This window comes from Mesoplodon mirus (genome assembly GCF_964341445.2).
Source record: "Mesoplodon mirus genome assembly, chromosome: 8".
NCBI classification, from domain to species: Eukaryota; Metazoa; Chordata; class Mammalia; order Artiodactyla; family Ziphiidae; genus Mesoplodon; species Mesoplodon mirus.
In genome coordinates this window covers 43394404-43416092 of record NC_138984.1, presented here as the reverse complement: position 1 = coordinate 43416092, position 21689 = coordinate 43394404, and the positions used below count along the sequence as shown (strand labels likewise).

The 21689-nt window shown below is 41.3% G+C and overlaps 1 protein-coding gene across 1 annotated transcript; it reads right to left on the bottom strand.

The window, feature by feature from the left end:
- Nucleotides 1-6136: 6136 nt before the first annotated feature.
- On the bottom strand, nt 6137-20103 carry CAVIN2 (caveolae associated protein 2). The gene is made up of 2 exons (XM_082630029.1): nt 19314-20103; nt 6137-8601 (listed from the first exon to the last, which is right to left on the bottom strand). The coding sequence occupies exons 1-2, from the start codon at nt 19794-19796 to the stop codon at nt 7807-7809; spliced, it is 1278 nt and encodes a 425-aa protein (XP_082486155.1). The 5' UTR covers nt 19797-20103; the 3' UTR covers nt 6137-7806.
- Between the last annotated feature and the right edge of the window lie 1586 nt (nt 20104-21689).

The window sequence follows — 21689 nt, the reverse complement described above, 5'->3', positions numbered from 1 at the left end:
TCTAACATGGACCCAAGATTTACCACCTCCCTGGAGGACACACCCTGCATAATCCCCACATCTGTGAATATGATAGATTTTACTCTTGCGATTTTATTATGTTACATGGTATAATTTACTTTAAGAGAGATTATCTAGGTGGTCCTGACTGAATCACAGGAGGACCTATAAAGCCTGAGAGGTTTTTTTTGCTGCTCAAAGAAGAAGAAACAGTCAGAGATTCAAAGCACACTAAAGAATTGGATGTGCCATTGCTGGCTTGAAGATGGAGGGGACTGCAGGGTAAGGAATGTGAATAGCCTCTAGGAGCTGAGAGCAGTCCCGGGTTGACAGTTAGCAAGGAAGTGGGGACTTCCATGCTACAACTGAATGCAGGGAACTGAATTCTGCTAACAAGAATGTGCTTGGAAGCAGATTTTCCCCAGAGCCTCCAGATGAGATATCTTGATTTCAGCCTTGTGATACAGTACATTGAATCGAACCATGTACAGCAGGGATTATCTGGGCATTAGGATTATGGACCATTTCTCCCTACTTAATAATTGTTTAATTAAATAAAAAATCTTAGGAAGTATTATTTTTAAAAAACAACTCTTCTTTTAAGGAGACCATGTACTTGTTCAAAGTTGGATGTAAAATTACTTTACCTAAAGTAAGTCAAATTTTCTCATTGATTTCTATTGTGTATTTTTAATTACTCATTCCTGTCTCATCCTAGCAAAGATACTATATAACAGAAAGCAGCGATGTGTTTCCACGAGAGAAAAATTCCCTAAAATTCAACAAACAAACCAAAGTCCCAAAACAAAATGAATTTGAAAACTTTTGCCAAGAGAGTGACTAAACACGCAGTTTATTCCAGGGCACATTGGGATTGCAGGAGGGAAGGGTATGTCTTTTTGGTTTGCAGTGAACCAGTGAACCCAGTACCTTCACAAGTCTTGGTATACAGTATGTGCTCAATACTTACTTGCGAATTAAAACAAATGAATGTGCTTGCTGTCAGTGTTGCGTTTTTAAAGACTATAGGTTTTCTTCCACTCAGAGTCTCCCTTCCACCATTTTGTTTCACACTTCAGAACAGAGAAATCTCTACTCTTGTGTATTCTTTACATCCACACAACTGTACTTTGTACTGTTTAGATTCCTTCTATCTCCATTCTGGAAATTTATGGTATGTTACACAGCAGAGCTACAGGATCTCCATTAACTATCTTGTGCGACTATTTCTCAAATAACAGTTTCCTTGAGGCTGAAGATTTATTTTTCTTGCAGATTATTTGTTCCCTCTTGCTTTGCTTCTGTAAATTCTAATTCTTTCTGTAGGGGGCTCCCGGCGCTTTCCCCTTGCTCATTAGATAGAAAGTTCCTAGATGGCAAAGACTCTTCTCTTGTCAGTCCTATCCACAGACCCAGCACAGGGCCTGGCACATATAGATGCCCAATAAATGTTAATAAAATGGATACCTTTATTGGGGAAATGTTTCTAGCAGACAAAAACACCCTGCAGTTATTGGATAATTCAGGCCTAACTAATTTTGTTTAATCTCTGAAAAGTCTAGCTACAAGGTAGTTGGAAAATACCTTTTGGTCTCTGACAATAAAAAGAGTGATAGTAGAAAGAAAAAAGAGAGAGAACTAAAGAGATAATGGAATTACACCCAAGGTACATCAGTCTCCCTTTCTCTGGTTAATTTTTGGGGCAGTCCCATAAGCTAAGATATTCCTTTTCTCCATCCATCCTGAGAGGGAAGGCGTGGGGGCTTGCTTTTGTTACGTAGGAATTGAAAATTATTGATTTAAAGTTCCTAGGACATTTGATGTTTCAAATAAGGGCACATTCCTCAGAATACACTGCCTTTCTCTGCATGTCATTGGGGTTCTGGATACAATTGACCTGCACTGGACCTTGGAGAACACAGCTAATCCATGTGCTTCCACAGAGCTTAAAGTGGTTGCAAGCATAAAGTTTCTCCTTAACAAAGGACATCTTGCCCCTTGTGCTAAATCGGTATCAGTTTTTTTTTCCCCAGCTCTGAGCTCTGAAGTCTCCATTTAGCATCCAGAAAATTGAGCTGTGTTCTTTTGCTTTAGTACCTCATTACTAACAATATAAGGAGTTGAAGAACGGGAGTGTCGCTGGCCATTTCGCTATGAAATACAGCAGAGCAGGGTGCAGACTTGCTTTTTGTCATCTGTAGGACCTCCAGGTTATTGATAGGAGTAGGTACTTTTCTACTGGAACATAGAAATGGAATAGTCACATTATATGCTCAGTTTACACCAACAAAATACCAGTCCCATTGGCACCCAGGGGCTCTGCAGGTAACCCACAGGTAGGTAGTGCTGCTAATAACAGGAAGTGGTTCTATCCCATTAGAGAACATATAACCACCTTTCAGTGTGATTGGTGACTGTCTCCTCAGTGCACTGACTATGCAGCATTAACAGGAATCTTTTCACAGATGCAGTAAGTGGCAAGAGAAAATTTCTTACAAGTTCTGGCAAGGGTATTTTTGCATTTTCTATTTCCCTAAGAAAAATTTTCTGCTTTTGCTCAAGGCAAATCCAATCCTGTTAGTAGCTTTCTATTCCCATGTCTGTGCCTCCAGGTGGGGAAGGAAAACCCAAGAGTGTTCACTTACAGACCAGGGGTCAGAAACTGATGGCCTGTGCCGAGGCTACATGCCAGCAGACAGTTCCAGTTGGCTCAAACAGTGATGAAAATGATTTGAGCTAGTTGCCCGAAATTAAAAGCCAGGAGATTTTCATGTAGAAAAGAAATCTGAATTTTGGCTCTTCTTAGAAGAAGGTGAAGCTTTGGGCCTGACTTCTCACATGGCAAATGGAGTTAGGTGGTAGATGCCAGTTTACCACAATTCAGAGTGGCTCCTAGAATGTACCATCGCTTTCTGGGAATTAGCAAATGCGCCACCTTCAGGCTGGTGAAGGATGAAGGTGTCCCATAAGAGAGGCCACGGCCCACTTGTAACTGCCCTACCACAATCGCTGCCACCACCTCGAACCATGTTACTTCTATGTGAGCCCTTCAGGCATTTGAGTTTGTGACCACTGCCTGAGCCCTTGGAAGAAGCCACTGACTGCAGCATACATCCTGATGAACGAGGACTGGCCTGGAGGGTTTTCTTTGATTGCTTGCCCACAGAAATGGAGGCACCAGCATTGGCTTGATGTCGCTCCTCTTTTACCTTGAGAAGACAGCTGGACGATTTTGCAGGAATCATCTTCAAAGGCCAGGTCTCCATATCGTCACGGTTCACCTTACTTCCCAAACACCCACACGTCTCCCATCCCATGCTGATTTGCCATTTGCTCGTATTTTCAGCCTATGAGAGGATGTATCCAGGCAGGATAAAGCAGCTTCTCTAGCATGACACAGGAATCTGACTCCTTTAACTTGGAGAGTTTGAGGCAGACTTCTTGTGCCATCTTTGAATTAGCTGATTCTAGTATCTATCTCTGTTGACAGCTTGCGCTTATTAAACCGTGCCCCACAGTGAACCCTGCAGCCACTGACAATGGACAATGCCAAGGAGCTGAGAAGCCCCTCTGTGGCCTCAGCAGACCCAAATAATAGTCTCTCTGTGGCTCCCCAAGAATCGTGAGCTGTTTTTTCTTAGCATTAGTATGACAATCATTAAAATCATTTGCAAAGTGCAGCTCTATGTGATGCTATATACGGCGCGATAAAATGAAGTTAATACCATGCCATCAGGGAGCTTATAAAGTGATTCATAGTGAACAGTTGGGTGATACAATTAGGAGTCCTGTTTTGGCAGTAGCATGGATTTCAGAGTGGGGTTGAGCACTGACCCTGACACTCAATAGTTACGTGAACTTGGACAAGTCTTTTAACTCTGTGACCTTCAAGGGAAAAATAGTTAAATTGTAACATGATGAGTGAGAACTTAGAGTGGTTAAGAACTCTGGAGTTCCCTCGCTCCCCTCATCAAAAGTCTCAGGTGTAAAAACAGTACCTTTCTAATAGGATTCATTGGATTATACGAGATAATGTTTGTGTCTAGCATGTGGTAGGTACACAGTACTCCTGACCGTTGGCGTGCCCAGCCTGGCATAAAGTAAGATATCAGAAATGTTGTTCTCTCTCCCCCATGCTTGTGTCTTCCTGCTTTGGGCACTACGAATTTCCAAGTGGGAAGGACAGATGGTTGTATTGCTCAGTAAATATTTACTGAATTGGTTTTACAGTGGAAAGTCTTTAAGAGTATGAATATCAAGCTGTCTTGCTAAAGGTGTAGTTTCGTAATTGGGGCAGTTTGTGTGGAGAGTTAAAGATAATTTTAGAGTTTCAAATACTACAGGATAATGCAATGGTTAAAACAAAAATAAGAAGGGGTCTTCCCTGGTGGAGCAGCGGTTGAGAGTCCGCCTGCCGATGCAGGGGACATGGGTTCATGCCCCGGTCCGGGAGGATCCCACATGCTGTGGAGCGGCTGGGCCCGTGAGCCATGGCCACTGAGCCTGCGCGTCCGGAGCCTGTGCTCCGCAGTGGGAGAGGCCACAACAGTGAGAGGCCCGCGTACCACAAAAAAAAAAAAAAAAAAAAAGAAGAATGTATCTTTATAATGTGAGTTACTGCCTGTTCCCTTTAGGAATGAGGTCCTGGCTTCAGAAGTGTCTATTTCAACACCCAGATCAAGCAGAATACAAAGGTTCAGTGCCAGTTTTATCTGAAACTTGTTTTGCAGTGTCACAGTCTTGCAGTCTTAGGAAAAGACTTGTGGTTGCTATGGAACTGTTAATAATGATTGCCACCCTTACCTCAATTCCTCATACTCCTAATCTCCAACATAAAATCACTTAGACTTGGGCCGTAGGGCAGTAAACAAACTTTTGAGCAAGAATTAACTGGGTTTGGGCATTAGTGTCTTAATGTAGGAAATGACTTTCATTATAACCTTTACTTACACTAGTGGCTTGGCTATGTCAGAGCTTCTAGTTTCCTGATAGTGAACTGAAACGCAGGAGGTTCAAACCTTGTTCTTCTGCATGAGCATTGCTAAAAGCAGAAACATTTTGGGCTTTCATCTTACAATAAATGTAAGAAAAAAATATTTATTTTGTGCAGAACTGGCCTTAGTGTGGGTCTTTTATTTTCATGTATAAAAAGAAATTCAACCATGTACTAGATTCATAAGTAGAAGGGGAAAGAAGAAAATATTCCTGTTGAAATACATATGTCTATATATTTTAAAAATAAAATCTCACAGAAAAATGACATCGCTGCTCTATTTCTGTGAGATCTGTGATCTGTGTAATAGACCCTTCTTGTTCCTGAATTATATTTCTAAGATAATGATCTCAGTGCTTATTAATGTATAATCTTTGGGGGAAAACTAATCCAGTTCTTGAGCTCCAGGCACATAAAGTTAAGAATGGGTTACTGGGTGGGTATGAAGAAGACATAACTAATTTGGGGACTTTGTAGCCTTGCCAGTATACAAATAATTCAACAATAAACAGAATAACTCGTTTTCATTTCCACAACTGCTGCTCTCTCTAATCCCTACAGTATGTGTTTTCCAACAATTAGCTGGCTTAATTCTTTGTTCCACTGGTTAGGATCGTAATGTTTCAAATGAGGAACAGAGGATAAATGTCTGTCCGTCAAATCTAAAAAGATGCCTGACACGCAGATAGTTTCTAGGAACAAATAACATTTGAAAAGGAAATGTAAACCTTGCATTAGCTCTGGATGGCCCAACTCCTTGACTGCAAAAAAGTAACAGCAACTTTGTAAAGGTTAAACAGGCACGTTCAGGGCCCTGAGTGAAATTTAGTCTTCTACCAACTGGATGGCACTGTAGAAGACAAAGGTGTATCTGTGTGAATAAACTGAACATACAGTTCAATACATTCATGTTTTCAGGGCTATTTAAGGTATTATAAGGTCTGGTACAAAATAATAAAAATGTGGATGGAACTATCAGATTCATCAAGCTGCTACAGTAAATTCAGATGCTCTCCAGAGCTGGCAAGGTGATGTCAAGAAAGTTAAACTTGAAGAATGAGACTTGGATTTCTAAATGAGATTGGGGAAAAAAGAAAGCCGAGTTAATAGGGGAAATCAAGAATAAAAAATCAACATTATGGCTACATTTGGAGGAGAGTTTAATAATCAATTCTTTCTGCTTTTTTTAAAGTTTTCTGCCAAGAAACTGACATTGTTATGTACTTTTTAGTTTTAGGTTTATTTACTCTTCTTTAACACAGCCATTGTTAGTTCAACAATCTAATATTTGGGGTACATTATTGCAAAATAAGGACACAGCTGTATCAGTTATGCCATCAATACATTTGTTAATCCTATCCCTTTTATAAGGCAAAGCATAGTTTGTTAATACTGTTTTAGATTAGCTGTATTTGTAAGGTTACTTATAATGAGTGGTACATACTAAAGGTAGGGCATTTGCTCTCTGGTACAACTGTCTTTAAACTGTAATAGTTTTCTCAAAACATTACCATTCTGTAATTAAAAATAAAGCAATATTTTAGTATAATGTTAGCAGTAGTAAAAATTACCCTGTCTGAGTAAATGTGCACATACACATAAACACTAGCATGCTTTAAGAAGTTGAGAAACATATTAATATTCTGTGAAATTAATATATAAATAAAATATGACCTGGAATGAAATTACCGTTATGTACAAAAAAGGAAAACTTGATTCTTTCCCTTCCCAGACCTGTTGATTCTAACATGTTACAAACCTACATTACATCATTTGAAGTGTAAGGATTATTTCAAATTTGGAAAACATTAAAGAATAGTACGATCCAACTTCCTACAAAAGGCAGTATGTATTAATTAATTTTGAAGATTTATGTTCATTCCAATGTTAAAGAGACATCCTTTTGAACTTCCTTAGGGAAATATTTGTAATGTCTTTTATTAAGAAAAAAAATGCAGCTTTAACACAGTAAAATGTTTTTTTAGACTATTTGAAAACATTAGAAAATAAAAATATTGTGAAGATATAACATATGATTCTAGGATAAATGAATTTCTTCAGCATTGTTATATGAGTAAATACTTGAACTAATATTGTAAATATTTTACTTTTGAGCACATGCTTTTTTCTCTGTCTTCATTCTCTTTGCCATTCTTTGTTTCCTGTTTCTTTTATTTTCCAACTTCTCCTTAGTTTTCTTTTTCTAATAGTCCCAACTTTTCTACATATCTTACTTCGTTAGCTGAACATTATAGTCTTTCAATTAACAATGTTTTCTACTAAGTAAATAGCCAACTTTCTCTTTTACCTTTTAAGAAAAGTGTTTTCTTCTTGAAACATAAAGTAGTTATCTCTTTAGCTTAAATACATATGTATATTATATATCACACACTTAAAGAATATAGATTCACAGAATTCTATGGAAATTCAATATATTAGTGGTACGCTTATTCAGCAAGCTTCTGGAATGACAAAAAATTAATCACATTTCATGATTAGTATCTTATGTAGCCTCTGATGTATCTGACTTAGCCAAACTGATCAGTGTTTTTTGACTGCTCCATTTCTTCTTCTGGGCAGTCTTGGAGAACTACAGAAATGGAACCTAAGAGTAAATTAGAAGTGTAGACCCTGACAGGTTGCCTTCATAGTAAATCTCGGGCACGTGTGTGCGCCTACTGTGTAGTAAATGATGACTACCTGGACAGTAACACGGTGTGAGTGGGGCGTGCTGGAGATGTACAGGAGTTTGTTTCTAGGCTCTGGTTACCCACTTAACTGAAAGCACAGGCTGGGCACAGAGCGCTGTGCCTTTAGGCGGTCTGGTCCACCTGGAGCACAGCTGGCTGCACCGGCTCCTCATCTGAGCGCTCTGCCTCGTGGGAGGTTAGCACGTAGCCTCCATCATAGCACACCTGCTGTGCCTGTTCCAAGACCACCGACTCTTCTTCTTCATCTTCCACAATAGTCAAGTCGATGTTGCTGTCCATGGCCGAGTCACTCCCTCTTGAGGCCGCCCTCCCAGCATCCCCCTCCGTGCTCTTCCCTTCCACCAGTACGCTGGTGAGGGATGCTTCGGAAAGACGCTCCGCAAATGAGCTCTCCTCGTGGTCATTGGGCACCTCACTGCTAGGCATGTCTTCTGACTTGGTCTCATTTTCTGCAGGGCTTTCTCCCTCTCGGACTTTCTTCCGACCGAAAGTGAGGGGAGAGACCTTGAAGGGGGAGCTTTTCCCTGAGGATGTTTTCTGGTGATTGGAAGTGAGAGATTTCTTAATCTTCTCTCTCCTCTCTGCAGATACGATCTTTGTCCCCAGCTTGTTCATCTTTTTCTCGATGTTCTGGCGAGAAAATGCTTTCTTGAGGCTATCCACTTTCCGGAGACTGGATCTTTTTATTTTCTCTGCCCGGCTTTCTTCCATCTTTTCCTCTGCACTGTCTTCCAGGGCCTCCTTGTCATGGGGCAATTCATCATCGGACGAGAGGTCCACTGTGTGCAGAGTTTCCTCCAGGGACTTGTTTTCATCAGCATGCTCCTCTTCCTTCCCTTCTGCTAGGCTGGAAGCTGGCTCTTTCACAAACACACTGGCAGGGATCTCATTTTCTTCCTGAAAAGATGGACAATGTAAATTTCACATTAATAACACATTTCACAAATAGTCCTGAACTGCTGTAATTTCTGGGTATGTGTTTTTTGGCATGACAGAAACCAAAGGTCTGTGGCTTTGGTTTTCTAGAATATGAAAAGTTAATTCTAAACTGATCAAGTCATTCCACTTAGGCTGGATAAGGCCAACGGCTGCCTCTTGGGAATATTATGAGGGCATCTGGCAAGGGCTCTATCAGTGACAGGCAGGGAGGGAAGTGGGCTGTGGGTCAGACAAGACAAGGAAGCTGCCTAGATAAAGGAGCTAAAGTAAGTTACTGTGAACCCAGAGGGCCTCTCTCTCATACGCTCAGGCTCTATTCCTGCCAAAATCCCACTGCAAAAGAGCCTGGAGGTCAAGTTAGAAGATAAAAGATGAGGACTTCCTAGTTCTCTCCCCTGCCCCATCTTTTCCTTAAGTGTCAGGCACCAGGTAAAGCCTCTATCAGGTTCCCTCCCCAAGTAGAAGTCAAAAGTAAAGGCATGGTCAACCTTGGTATCTGTTTTAAAATGCACACTAATTTTTCTAATGACCTAATTTTGGAGTAAGAGAAGCAAGGGCCAGCCTTACTGGGGACCCACTCACGAAGGCTTGTGTTTAGAATGTCCTTTGTGGGCATTATAAGGAGAGATGGTATACTACGGCCATTTCTGGAGTAGTAAGGGGGAATCATGCTGCCAGGCATAGCTTATCAAGCCTCTCTGTTAAATAGGGCTTCCTTGGGCAGGAGTACTTCAGCCTCCACCTAGGGTGAAGAGTGAAGAGGCAAACTCAGGAATCTGTGCACCCTCCCCTTATTCCCAGCACACCTCTTTCTCCAGTTTCTGGGTGTACAACGATCTGCCTCTCCCTCTGCCTCAGGGAGCAGAGCCTGAAAATTTGCCTCCAGAGAGTGCAAGGGGGATGGTTCTCCAGCGTAGCGAAGCAGGGAGATTTGAACTCAGATAGACTTGGGTCACACAGCATAGGAATCCCTTTGATTTTTTTTTTTTTTTTTTTTTTTTTTTTTTTGTTACGCAGGCCTCTCACTGCTGTGGCCTCTCCCGTTGCGGAGCACAGGCTCAGCGGCCATGGCTCACAGGCCCAGCCGCTCCGCGGCATGTGGGATCTTCCCAGACCGGGGCACGAACCCGTGTCCCCTGCATCGGCAGGCGGACTCTCAACCACTGTGCCACCAGGGAAGCCCCCCTTTGATTTTTATATTTTTCTTTAAATACAGGAAAATGAGAGCCAGCTAGCAAAGTGCCTTCACATCTTCATCGGAAGAAATGGCACAGTGGAAAGAACATGTGACAGGAGGCCTGAGTCTCAGTTCTTTCTGTACTGCTCAATGGCTCTGAGGCCTTCAGCAAATAGCTTAATCTCCTTGGGTCTCAGTGTCTTCCAAATGTGAACAAGAGGATTTGACCCAGATTAGCAGCTTTCAAACTGCACTCCCAAGGGTATTAGGAGTTCTGCAAGAATGCCAAGGTGGGCCAGGCTCCAGAGCCCACTGCCAGCCGGGCTTCAAGCAGAGCCTCAATGTTACCTGCCCAGTAAACTTTCAGTTTGAAAAATAACTGGATTTGGTGAATTTAAAAGTCTATGTGTTAAAAAAAATAATAATAAATTAAATAAATAAATAAAAGCTCAAAAACAAAACAAACAAACAAAAAGTCTATTTGGGAGCTAAACTTCATGCAAAGTTTATGTTAATGGGTAAGAACTTCCCTTCTTATTTTGCAATTTTGATTGACTGAAAAGTCAGTAAAATTGGGGTAGTGATCAAAAATATGTTCTAAGGGTATACCTGTATACTTTCAACTTCTCACTACAAAGACTAAGTGAACAATGTTTTAATATAGAGAAACTTAAAAATCCCTCTCCTCATTAATCACCAAATAGTATAATTACAATACTCTCTGAAAAGATACAGCCCCATGTCCCCCCCTTACACACACATACTCATAACAGAGTATGAGTTCCATAAATTGGTTAGAAACAAAGTCTTGGGTAGAGTAAAAAGCAGCACGTCTGGTTAAATAGAATCCTTGGTAGAGTTAAGAAATCCCAAATTCCGTTTCCCAAAGCTTACTCCCATTTTGAATATCACAGAATGTCAGAAACACAGTATAAAAGATAAAGTAAAAACTTGAAATTTGCACGGGATTCCCACGAATAACTTATGACATGGACCTTTACAGAGGGCAACTCTGCCGCGCTTCAAGTCTTGACTTGCCTCCTTTTCGTTGGCGTGTATTCCCTGTGAGGGTGGGAACTTCTGTCTCCTGTTCACCGTTAAGTCCCGCGCCTAGGGTAGTCCCCGACAGCTCAGCAGTTATTTGTTGAATGAGTGCATGTTGAGTGAGGAGGCTTTCTAAGACAGCCCTGAGGGGGGCTAGAGTGGAGACTGCCCCTGTGTCGGGCACTGCAAAAGAATGGACTTAGCTCTGTGTCTAGAAGGACATTTGCTGACTGCTGCTGCCACTGGGAAAAGAGGAGAACAAGGCCTAAGGGGCTCAGCAGTTTCCATTTTTAAGGAAGGATTTTATTCTCAGTGGATGAGCATTACTAAAAGAGGGGCAGACTGCAGAAATAGCTACGGCTCTGATGATTAGTCCAGAAGCAAAATTACTTCTGGGGTTTGACAAGAGGGTTGGGAAGGTTTGACAGGAGTTGCTTGCAGGAAAGGAAGAAACGTAAAACGTAAAACGTTATTAAAAGTCCTCAGTAAAGGGCTTCCCTGGTGGTTCAGTGGTTGAGAGTCCGCCTGCCAATGCAGATGACACGGGTTCGTGCCCCGGTCCGGGAAGATCCCACATGCCGCGGAGCGGCTGGGCCCGTGAGCCATGGCCACTGAGCCTGTGCATCCGGAGCCTGTGCTCTGCAACGGGAGAGGCCACAACAGTGAGAGGCCTGCGTACCGCCAAAAAAAAGTCCTCAGTAAAGAAGGCAGAAAGTCAGGTGGAAAATTAAAAATAAGCTTTGGTTACTAGAGGAGAGGTGCATTTTGTGTAGTATAATCTCAGGTTAATCAGAGGTTTACCTTTGCTTACTGTTGATTACCCTGATAATTTCCCTTTCTTCAACCGCAACAAAAGATGTCCATATTAACTGTACTTCTAAAAGAATTAAACCAATAATATTGCATTTTTAATGCAGTGTAAATTTTATTGTTAAAAAAGCACAGTTACTGTTGAGTGTTAGACTCTTGTCTCTCTCACCATGTGTCCTTTGAGGACAGGTTTGGGAAAAGTGCATTATCAGGTGAATCAGAAGTGATCTGTTGGTAGATCAAACTGCATACATGAGGGCAGTCAAGAGATGGTGGGAAACCCAATTGAGCTCTTTCAGACAATGTCGGGGAAATTTATATAAGAACTCTTTGATGCCAACTATGAAAATAAACCCAGCAGGAACAGACATAATCCAGAATGAGTTGGATGTGTCTTAATACAACTGGAAACAAGTGAGATATGCCTTTTTGGCCAACTGCTATGCTTCTGCTGTCATTTTTATTAATAAGCAGTATTTTGGGTTATGTCTACTGGACAGTGTTTATTTTGTGACTTCTTATAGTTCTCCCCTGAAGGTAAGCAAGCCCTTTCCCTTCACATAGAAATTTGTGAATGTCCAAGTACATGTGGGACTTACATTTCCATAATGTTTGTTTAGAAGCAGAAAAATGCTGACACTCTTCAAAATCTCTATTCTTTAGTAAAATGTATACATGGCATTTGACTATAAAGGAACGATTATAGTGGTGGAAATTCAACTTGAACTTCAGACAGTGGCTCCTCTGTAACTGCACTGTCCCCCAGGTGTCCAGTCTTACATGCTCATGTGTCCTCCTTCAGGCCAATTACACATACCTTATGGAAACACTTGATATTTCACCTGCCTACAGGTGAGGTGATACTCCTGCCTTCAGCCTCCTGTTGTAATGTTTTTGATCTGCTTTCTCTTACAGATTCTAAGACTGATGGCTCTTTCAAGGGGGAGGATCAAATATACATCCTCAATTCTGTCACTACTTAACTATGCTAGTTACCCATATATCCACTTGGGGTTTGTAACTCCTTAACATGGCATTAAGAATCCCTTGTGAGTTGCATTGCTTCCTTGGATAGTTCTACCCAGGAGAGGCCCCCAGCTGCAGCTGACTATTTGCCCTATAGAGTTATTTTTTTATTTTTAAAAGTTTTTTTTAACATCTTTATTGGCGTATAATTGCTTTACAATGGTGTGTTAGTTTCTGCTTTATAACAAAGTGAATCAGCTATACATATACATATATCCCCGTATCTCTTCCCTCTTGCGTCTCCCTCCCTCCCACCCTCCCTATCCCACCCGTCTAGGTGGTCACAAATCACCGAGCTGATCTCCCTCTGCTAGGCAGCTGCTTCCCACTAGCTATCTATTTTACATTTGGTAGTGTATGTATGTCCATGCCACTTCCTCCAGATTTATTTTCGAAAAGGTACGTAGCCCCACTGATGCAGCTGCTCCTGGTTCTGACCTTTCACAAGGACCCCTAGGGGTTTTTAAAAGGAAAGGAGGGCTTCCCTGGTGGCGCAGTGGTTGAGAGTCCGCCTGCTGATGCAGGGGACACGGGTTCGTGCCCCGGTCCAGGAAGATCCCACATGCCGTGGAGCGGCTGGGCCCGTGAGCCATGGCTGCTGAGCCTGCGCATCCGGAGCCTGTGCTCCACAATGGGAGAGGCCACAGCAGTGAGAGGCCCGCGTACCGCAAAAAAAAAAAAAAAAAAAAAAAAAAGGAAGGGAGAATTAATCAGTACACTTCTAACATATATGAATGATATGCTTGCATCATAAGAGAGAAAAGGAATGGAAAGAACTCTTGAAAAAGTGGCATTTTTTTCCTTGCACTTGCGCTTGTTTGCTGTTTATACTGATTCTTGTGAACTAACAGTCTCAAGTCTTATGTGCAGATATCAACACAGAGAAACTGGCCAATATGCTGGGTACTTCTTGGGTTGGTGCTCATGGAAGCAAATCTTCTTTGCACATAGATAGATACACACACTTTAAAAGAGAAGGAGACTCTATGACTAGCATTAGAAAAGGAAGCTACAGTAAGTCATTTAAAAGCTTGAACAGGCAGTTTGTTCTCCTGTCACTAACTTATCATCCCCGTTGTTAGAAGAAAATAACAAAGGCTGTTACATTCCCACAGGGATGTGGTGGCATCCTAGAGGGATATGAGGACCATAAATTTGTGTCCATGGAATGTTTTGTCCAATAATCTCTAAATACTAGTTATGAAAATGGAACTGTGCTCACCTGACATTCTGATTTTTAGGTCTCTTTTACACATTGATGGTTTTCTCCAGTTTGTGTTTCTGAGGTATAGATTGCCAAGTGGATAAAACCATTGATTAGAAATGTACCCCTAAGGCAGCTGTTGGTGGAATCAGCAAGTCATAAGAATAAAATGTATTAGTTATAATCCCTGAGCAGTCTTTCCCATTCTCGAGGATTTAAAAGTTTCATTATTTTTCAGTGTTATAGAGGGTTCAGTTCTTTTTTAAGATCACACTGCTTAGTTGTTCTTTGTTGCACACACACAAAAAACACAAAACAAAACAAAAAACAAACCACACTGAATTATTTAAAAGCTATTGTAGAAAACCCAGTAAACATGAACTTTGCCATAGTGGGATTATAGTGTTTGTTTTCACTCATTTCATAGTTCAACTCTATAATTTCTATTATTAATAAAATGAAACCTTGCTAGTCACTTTGTTTCTCAGGGCCTCTGCTCATTTGATATAAAATGAGGTTAACCTAAATGATTGTTGAGGTGCTTTCCAGCTCTAAAATACTTGATTCTGTGATATTAACCTAAATCCTACGAAAACTAGCCTAACAGATTGCAAAAGTGATCTCACAGTGTACAAATGCCAGACATGCTTTGTTTCATGCAAGAATCAAAACTATAGGACCTGAGTTGCATTGGAGAATGCTTTTCATTTGTTCAATTCAAACAGATATGGATTACAAAACAACAGAAGGGGCAACATTTACCTGGAAGGGCTGCATCTGAGATAGAGTCTCGTTTTTTAATATGTGAGAGAACTAATGATTCTTTTGAAGAAATACCGACAATAATCAGTTATTCATTTAAAGTGCCTGAGGCAGTGCTGACATTCAATAAGTGTAAATAATAACAATAAGAACTAGTATTTTGTTTATCTCATAAACTAAAGGGCACCGGATAAGTAGCACATCAAAACCAGTATCCCATTATGGGAATATTAATCAATGTGATACAAACATTGCGAGCTGTCATATAAAGGTGACTTTGGTTATTTATATGCCCATTTCTTCTAAATCTGTACTAATTTAGCGATTTTCAGAGCAGTGGCTTTGGATAAATACAGTCTTTAAAAAAATTAATTTAAAAATATTCTGAAGATGTTATACTTTTAGCACCTTTCTAAAATTCTGTTCTCATCAAAGGAACCCAAATGATGAATATTTGAACACATTTATAGGCTTGATTCTCCATGAATGTAGCCACAGTAAACATCTAACTTTTACTCTTTTCACCCAATTTCACAATTTCATGTGGATGAAAGTGTAAACTGTCCATGAGTACTCTCATTTTGTTCCCTGAATTTGAAATCATTCCCAAACTGCTTTGTCAAGTAATCATTACTAGAACTTCAAGAGGCCTTAAGTGGGCATCACACCCTCAGTGCCAGTTACCTGTGAAATTCTAGTCTCTTCAATCAACAGAGAAAACTTCCTCTTAACTGTAAATTCACTGATTTTTGTACAAATTTTATTTTTAGTAAAAGATACATATGCACTTACAGGCAAAGAATTAGTCTTATTAGTCTTTAGCATTTTCTTTTTGATCAGCAACCTCTCTGAGTCTTATTTCATTTATACTGGCTCCTGTTACAGTATTTTGAATTCAAACATTGATCTTAAGCCATTATTTAAAAAAAATATAAAAAGGGAAGCTGCTAAGTTTAACAAGGATTTTACAATTTATTTTATTGCTCAGAAGGAGATGAATTTTCTCCAGTTTTAGATTCTACTGGTTATAATTTGAAGTAATTGCTAAGACATGAGAGGCTTAACAGCTACAACAATGTTGTAAGTTTAGCACAGACTTAAATAAATAAATGTCATATTTTAAACAGGACAAATTAAGGACAGATTTCAGAATTTAAAAAAAATGTTCATGTGTATCTAGTGTTACTAGCATCTAGTAGATCAACCAACCAACCAACCAACCAAAAAGCCCCTGCAGATTTTGGAGAACACAACAGGACTTTACAAACTGGAAACATAATCTTCTAAACACTGTAGGACTGACTATGATCCAGTCAGGTGACAGATTTTCTTTCTTTACTCTCCTATTTTTACGTTAATTCTTTTTGTCTTAAACTAGAAAAACAGTGGATTTAGTAAGGGAAAGTCTAGCATAGGGGTCAAGTAGACTGAAAGTGACAAACAACTTAGAGACCTGAAGTGGCACCTGGTACATTATCCACCCTCCTCACTCTGCAGGTCTAGAAAACATCTACCCTGTGCCCCACTGTGAAGACTGTGCTGCTACTAGAAGGGTCTATTTAGAGTAGGCCCTTTGGGCAGAGTCCTGTGCTTTTAAAGGGCTTTGCTTTCCTTTGCTCTGGTGGTGATGTAATATTGATTTCAACTCGGTAGTTGTCATACAATGTATGGCAGGGAGTTGGGAGTGTGTGTGTGTGTGTGTGTGTGTGTGTGTGTGTGTGTGTGTGTGTGTGTTTAGCTTTTAATAAATCCCAACTAAAAAAGCAAAAGCATAGCTGTTTGAAGATGCTGGGTAGGGTGAGATCAGTTTTTACTAAAAAGCCATATATCTAACCAAGCACAAGTATAGCCTCCTCTCCATGCAAATGCATTGCAGATCCACCCAGGAAGAGCTTCAGTTCTTTGAGCTTACACCATGACAGTCGCTAACCATTTAAAATATGTTATCCCATTTATTCCTCACCCTATGAGAGAGATATGAGGGAAGAAGCACTAATGTTTAAGAGCGCACACTTTGGAGTCAATTAAATATGAGTTGAAATCCCAGCCTCACCACTGCCTAACTAAATAGTTTCAGACAAGATATAAGTATCTCTGAATCTCAGCATCCTCCTCTGTAAATTGGTGCAGTTGAGATAAACTACAGAAAGATACTTAGCAGAGTATGCAGGGCTTATTAAAAGCTCAAAATACTTTTGCTCTTTCAAATATTATTAAGATGTACAGATGAGGAAACAAAAGCTTGGAAAAGCTACACAAGGTGCACAAGATCACATAACTGGCAAGTGGTGAAACTAGGATTTGAACCAGTGTCTGTATGACAAAATTTATCTTTTCTCAACCCCTATACTGGACTACTCTCTAACACAAGTTATTATTATATCCATCGGCATAATGGATATAATATAATAATTATAATGGATGTAATAATTTACTACCCTAGAAACCCCTACTTTAAGAAGGATCAAGAGAAAGAGCAACTTTTCCACTGAGGGACTTCATTTGTATTTGTTTTTTCAGAATAGTCATCTTGCAATGCCTTGAGAGTTGATATTTCTGATATCCTTTAGGCTAATAAAAGATCTTACATTACATGACTTAAGAAAGGTCCAGTTCCTTGCCCCTCTAATTCTTTGTCTCCTAAACTGCTCTTTCAAAAAAGTCCTTGGGGGCTGCTTGCTAAGAGGCGCTGAATGGAGCCTGAACACATTGCTTTGGATTCTCTTAGCTTCTACCTTGGTCTTGAGCCCCTGTTTCACCTTGTCCTCACTATATGGAGAATTCCTACCGTTTCTGGCTGTAATTTCACACCTGTCAATCCAATGTGACAAAACAGGAGACCATGACAGGGCTTCAGCAGCAGCCCGTGTCTTTAAGTTCCCAACAGTTGTTTTTTTAAATGTCAGATTTACAGTTCTCTTGAAATTTTTAGTCACGTATCTTTTCCATCCCTCTCCCCAACACGTACAGAACATCCTCCGTGGCAAAACAAAACAAAAACTGATCCCGACCTACTGTGATTTTCCTCTACTACATGAATAATTTTTTGTTTTTCCTCCTTAACTGAGGGATAGGACAAGAGAGAATCTCTCTTGATTCATACTGGAAGGAGGGAAATTTCCTTTGATGACTCAGATTTAAACAGGTCTGTATATGTTTGGTTTTGTTTGGAGATCAGTGTTTAATCTAGAAATGCCTTGAGAGTTGAGATTTATAATATCTTTTAGGCTAATAAAGTTAGGATTTTATATGGCTTAAGAAAGGCGCAGTTACCATATCTCTTTTCAGTTCATCTGGTTCATGAAAAGCTATTCCATTTGCATTAAAAGCTAAAAAATTTCCGGTCTGCAACAGACTGCAAGGTATAGAAGGACATCAGCTGCCTGAAGCTTTACAACATCAAGTGCAATGTGGGGGGACAAGAAAGCAGCAAGATGAGTCTTTCCTTTTATGGAGAAGGAGGCTTAGGTTCTAAATTGGCAGAGCAGATTCATTTAGAAAAAGAAGGCTCCCTCGGTTTAAGTTCCAATTTCTAAATCTCTTTGGGGAGATGAAGGCTCTTCTTGTGTGCCTTTCACAATCAAACATTTGGTTATAGCCTCTCCCCTCCGTGGCTCTGAAATCCTCTCCTATTCACGTGGTCACAATGAGACAGCCCTGGGGCAGGGATGGCAATTGCTTCCTGGGCTCTGTGCTGGCTGGGCTCCACTGGGCGGAAGGGCTTCCAGCGTTAGGCAGGGCTGCCCTTGGATTCACAAACGCCCACCTCGTGGGGGAACAACAGTCCCACGCAATCTCCCTGTTCCAAAGAGCCTCTTGCTACATTAATTGCATCATTGATGCATTACAAAAATTAAGTGGCCTTTTCATTCCAAGGCAGCCATTTGAAGGAGAAAATATCCTAGGCTAGCCTTTGTAACTGATAACACTGCTTTTGTTTTACTTTACAGTTGTGGTCTCTCTGAGCAACGAGAAGCATATCTAGTGTGTTTGTAGAGTAATGCTCTGTAGTTTCAGTGCATTTGCTAGAAAAAAGCTCAACAAGATTGCTGTAGCCAAAAGAGTCTCAAAAGTAGAAAGCTAGTTCATCTCTAATGGAATCAATCTTCAATACTTGGTTAGTCCCCAAAACATTGGTGACCTTTGGACCGAGGGAGGCTTTAAAAAGTTATTAATTTGACTTGATTAAAAAACAAAACAGAAAACTCACATGATCACCTCACTTCCACAAAGAGTTAATAAACAGCCAGTGAATTAATTTGCCCTGTCCAGCTAACAGTTGCAGTCAGAGCCCCACGTTCACAATGCAAAGAGACAAGTGAATTTGACTAGTGTGCCTGCACCTGCTCACCTTCCCAACCTGTATGGAGGTGCTCCTGACAAATGACCCCGACCTGCTATCTCCTGAGGCACCTGCCTTGGGTTTAGGCTGCAGTGACCTGGGGAATTCCCAGCCCTATGTGTAGATTGTAGATTTCACATGCACCTGCTGAAGGCAGCGGGGACAGGGCCGCGTGTGTGTGTGTGTGTGTGTGTGTGGTCGGTCCCTGACAGGCAGGACAGATGTAAAAATGGCTGTGAGAGCCAGGCGACTGAGATCATGGATGCGGAGTCTCAGCTGGGTGGGCGGAGAGTAGGGGCACTGACCTGGAAGATGAGCACCTTGAAATGGTTGCGCCTGAGGAGCTGGGCGTGGTTGTTCTCTAGCCGCTTCACTTGCGCGCACTGCCTCTCCAGGCGCTCCTTGACGGCGCGCGTGTGGGCGCTGACCTTGCGGGACTTCTCCAGCAGCTTGCTCACTGTGTTGCCGGTGGAGGCCTGGTACTTGGAGAGCTTGGTGAGGTCGTTCTGGATGCCCTTCACGGAGCCCTCCAGGCTTATCTGCCGCTGCTCCATCTTGTGCTGGTTCTCCTGCACGGCGTCCAGCATGTTCACCAGCTTGTCCAGGAGCGTGAGCACTGTGACGGCGTTCACCTGCGAGTTGTCCCGGATGGCCTCCTCCGTGCTCCCCGGGTTCAGGCTGGGGCTCGGTGTGGAGGAGGGCACCGGGCTGGAGCTGCCCGGCTTCTCCTGCTGCATGTCAGGACCCGGGTGCTGGAACTTCTCGGCTTGCGCAGCGTCCTCCCCCATAGCTGGACAGGTGGGAACGTTCTTTCTGGCTCCGGCGAGAAGGACGGTGGACAGGGGTGCAGAGCGTGGCCCTCTGGTTCGAGCTCAGAGCACCGCTCTCTAGGACTGGCAGAGGTTCAGACGGGCAACAACTGGCTACACTGATCAGGGGAGCTGCATTCCAGCTGCTCTTAAAAGACCTACTCCACCCAGTGGGAGGCGAAGGATACAAAACTGAGAACCACTCAGGGTTTAGAGGCATGCACACGCTTCCTAACCGCGTACTCTTCGGCACAGGTCACTTTCCTGCAGTTTAGCTTTTCTATCCTGTGCCTCTTCCCTTTTAAAAATAAGTTCAATGTCATATTTCACTCATGACTTCATCTAGAGGCGGAGAAGAACACGCTAATTTGGCCCAGCTCCACAGCCTCCAATTGGCTAAAGCTAGTAAACTTTTCTCTGGCTGCTATGCTGCGTATGCTACAGAGTGCCTGTTTGTTTTTTTTTTTCCTGGATACAAGTTATTGTAACGGAAAGTATTGTTTGCCTTTGCCCTAGAACAGACTGATGGGCTGCAGAGCGCCTGGTGTCCTAACAGAAGGGGCCAAGTTTAAAGGGTACTTGCAGTCAAGTTTGTAGTGTTACTTTTTAATTTCCAAAGGGATAGAAGTAACATAATGACAAGGAAAACAGCCCAGTTCTTACTCTTGCAATCGGTGATGCAAGATAAGATGAAAGAGATTGAAATTCAGGGATGTTAAGACATGCGATGCTGTTACAGTTATCATGTAATAGATGGAAATTTTCTGAATGATCACTTTAAAAATAGAATTTCTTTTGAGAAGTAAAATTGACATAGGAAAAGCCCCCCCCAAAAAAGTATGGTTTCTTTAAGAACTTACCATGCTGATCTGTTTTAACTAATTTTGAATCAGGGCTGAGAGATTTTCTCAAATGCCCATCTCTGCAAGGCATTTATTGACACGTGCCCAGAAGTGTGACTCTCCGGCAGGTTGAGCTGGAGTTTCTGAAGTGCTTCTAATGTTTGACATTTCCAAATTCCTGCTCAGTGAAGTGGCACACCTGTTCTAAAATGTGGCCCTCCTCAGCTGAGCCCTTGGGACCTGGGGCTTATTTCCTAAAACGACTTTACATGCTTGAATTGGTTTTAAACATATCCAGCCTTTGAACGTGCTTTCAGCAGGAAGTTTGTAATAGGCCTTCAATGTACGATTTTAAGAAGAACAAATACCAGCTCATTTTGGGTCAGGGTTGATAACGGAAAAAGTGCCATCCTTCAACGGCAAAATGTACATGTGAGCCAATCAATCAGGAGGTCATTCGTTGTCACATTTATTGAATTTGTGAGTCCCCACTATCTGTTTGGTTCTATATTTGATGAACTATCTAGAGGCTACTAATAAAGTGTGATCTAAGACCCTGCCCTCAGTGCATATGCCTGCTGGTTAGGGAGATGAATCAAAGATTTTACAGAGGCCCCCAATTTTCCTTAGATAATTGGTACCCCCCAAACCCACTTAAAGTGAATCTTTTCAAAATAGGGAGAAAAAAAGTAAAAATATTTGGTTGAGACAATATCTTTTAAAAATGTAAGAAAATTATTAAAATGGATTTACCTTACATTTAACAAAATTTAGTTGGTCGTTGATGTGTTAAACATTAGAACAAAGGATGAATCAAGTGTTAATTCTGAGAAGCATAATTTTCTAACAAAATTATATGGTATCATGACACAATATCCATTTTACATTTGACTTCTGTGGGGAAATCATAAAGAGGGTCATTATTACAAAAATATTTGAGGGCTTCATCAGTTTTCCAAGAGCCTCTCTTATATTTTGACATTCTAATCATTCCCTTTTGAGGCACTTATTGTGCCATCATCTGTGTGGA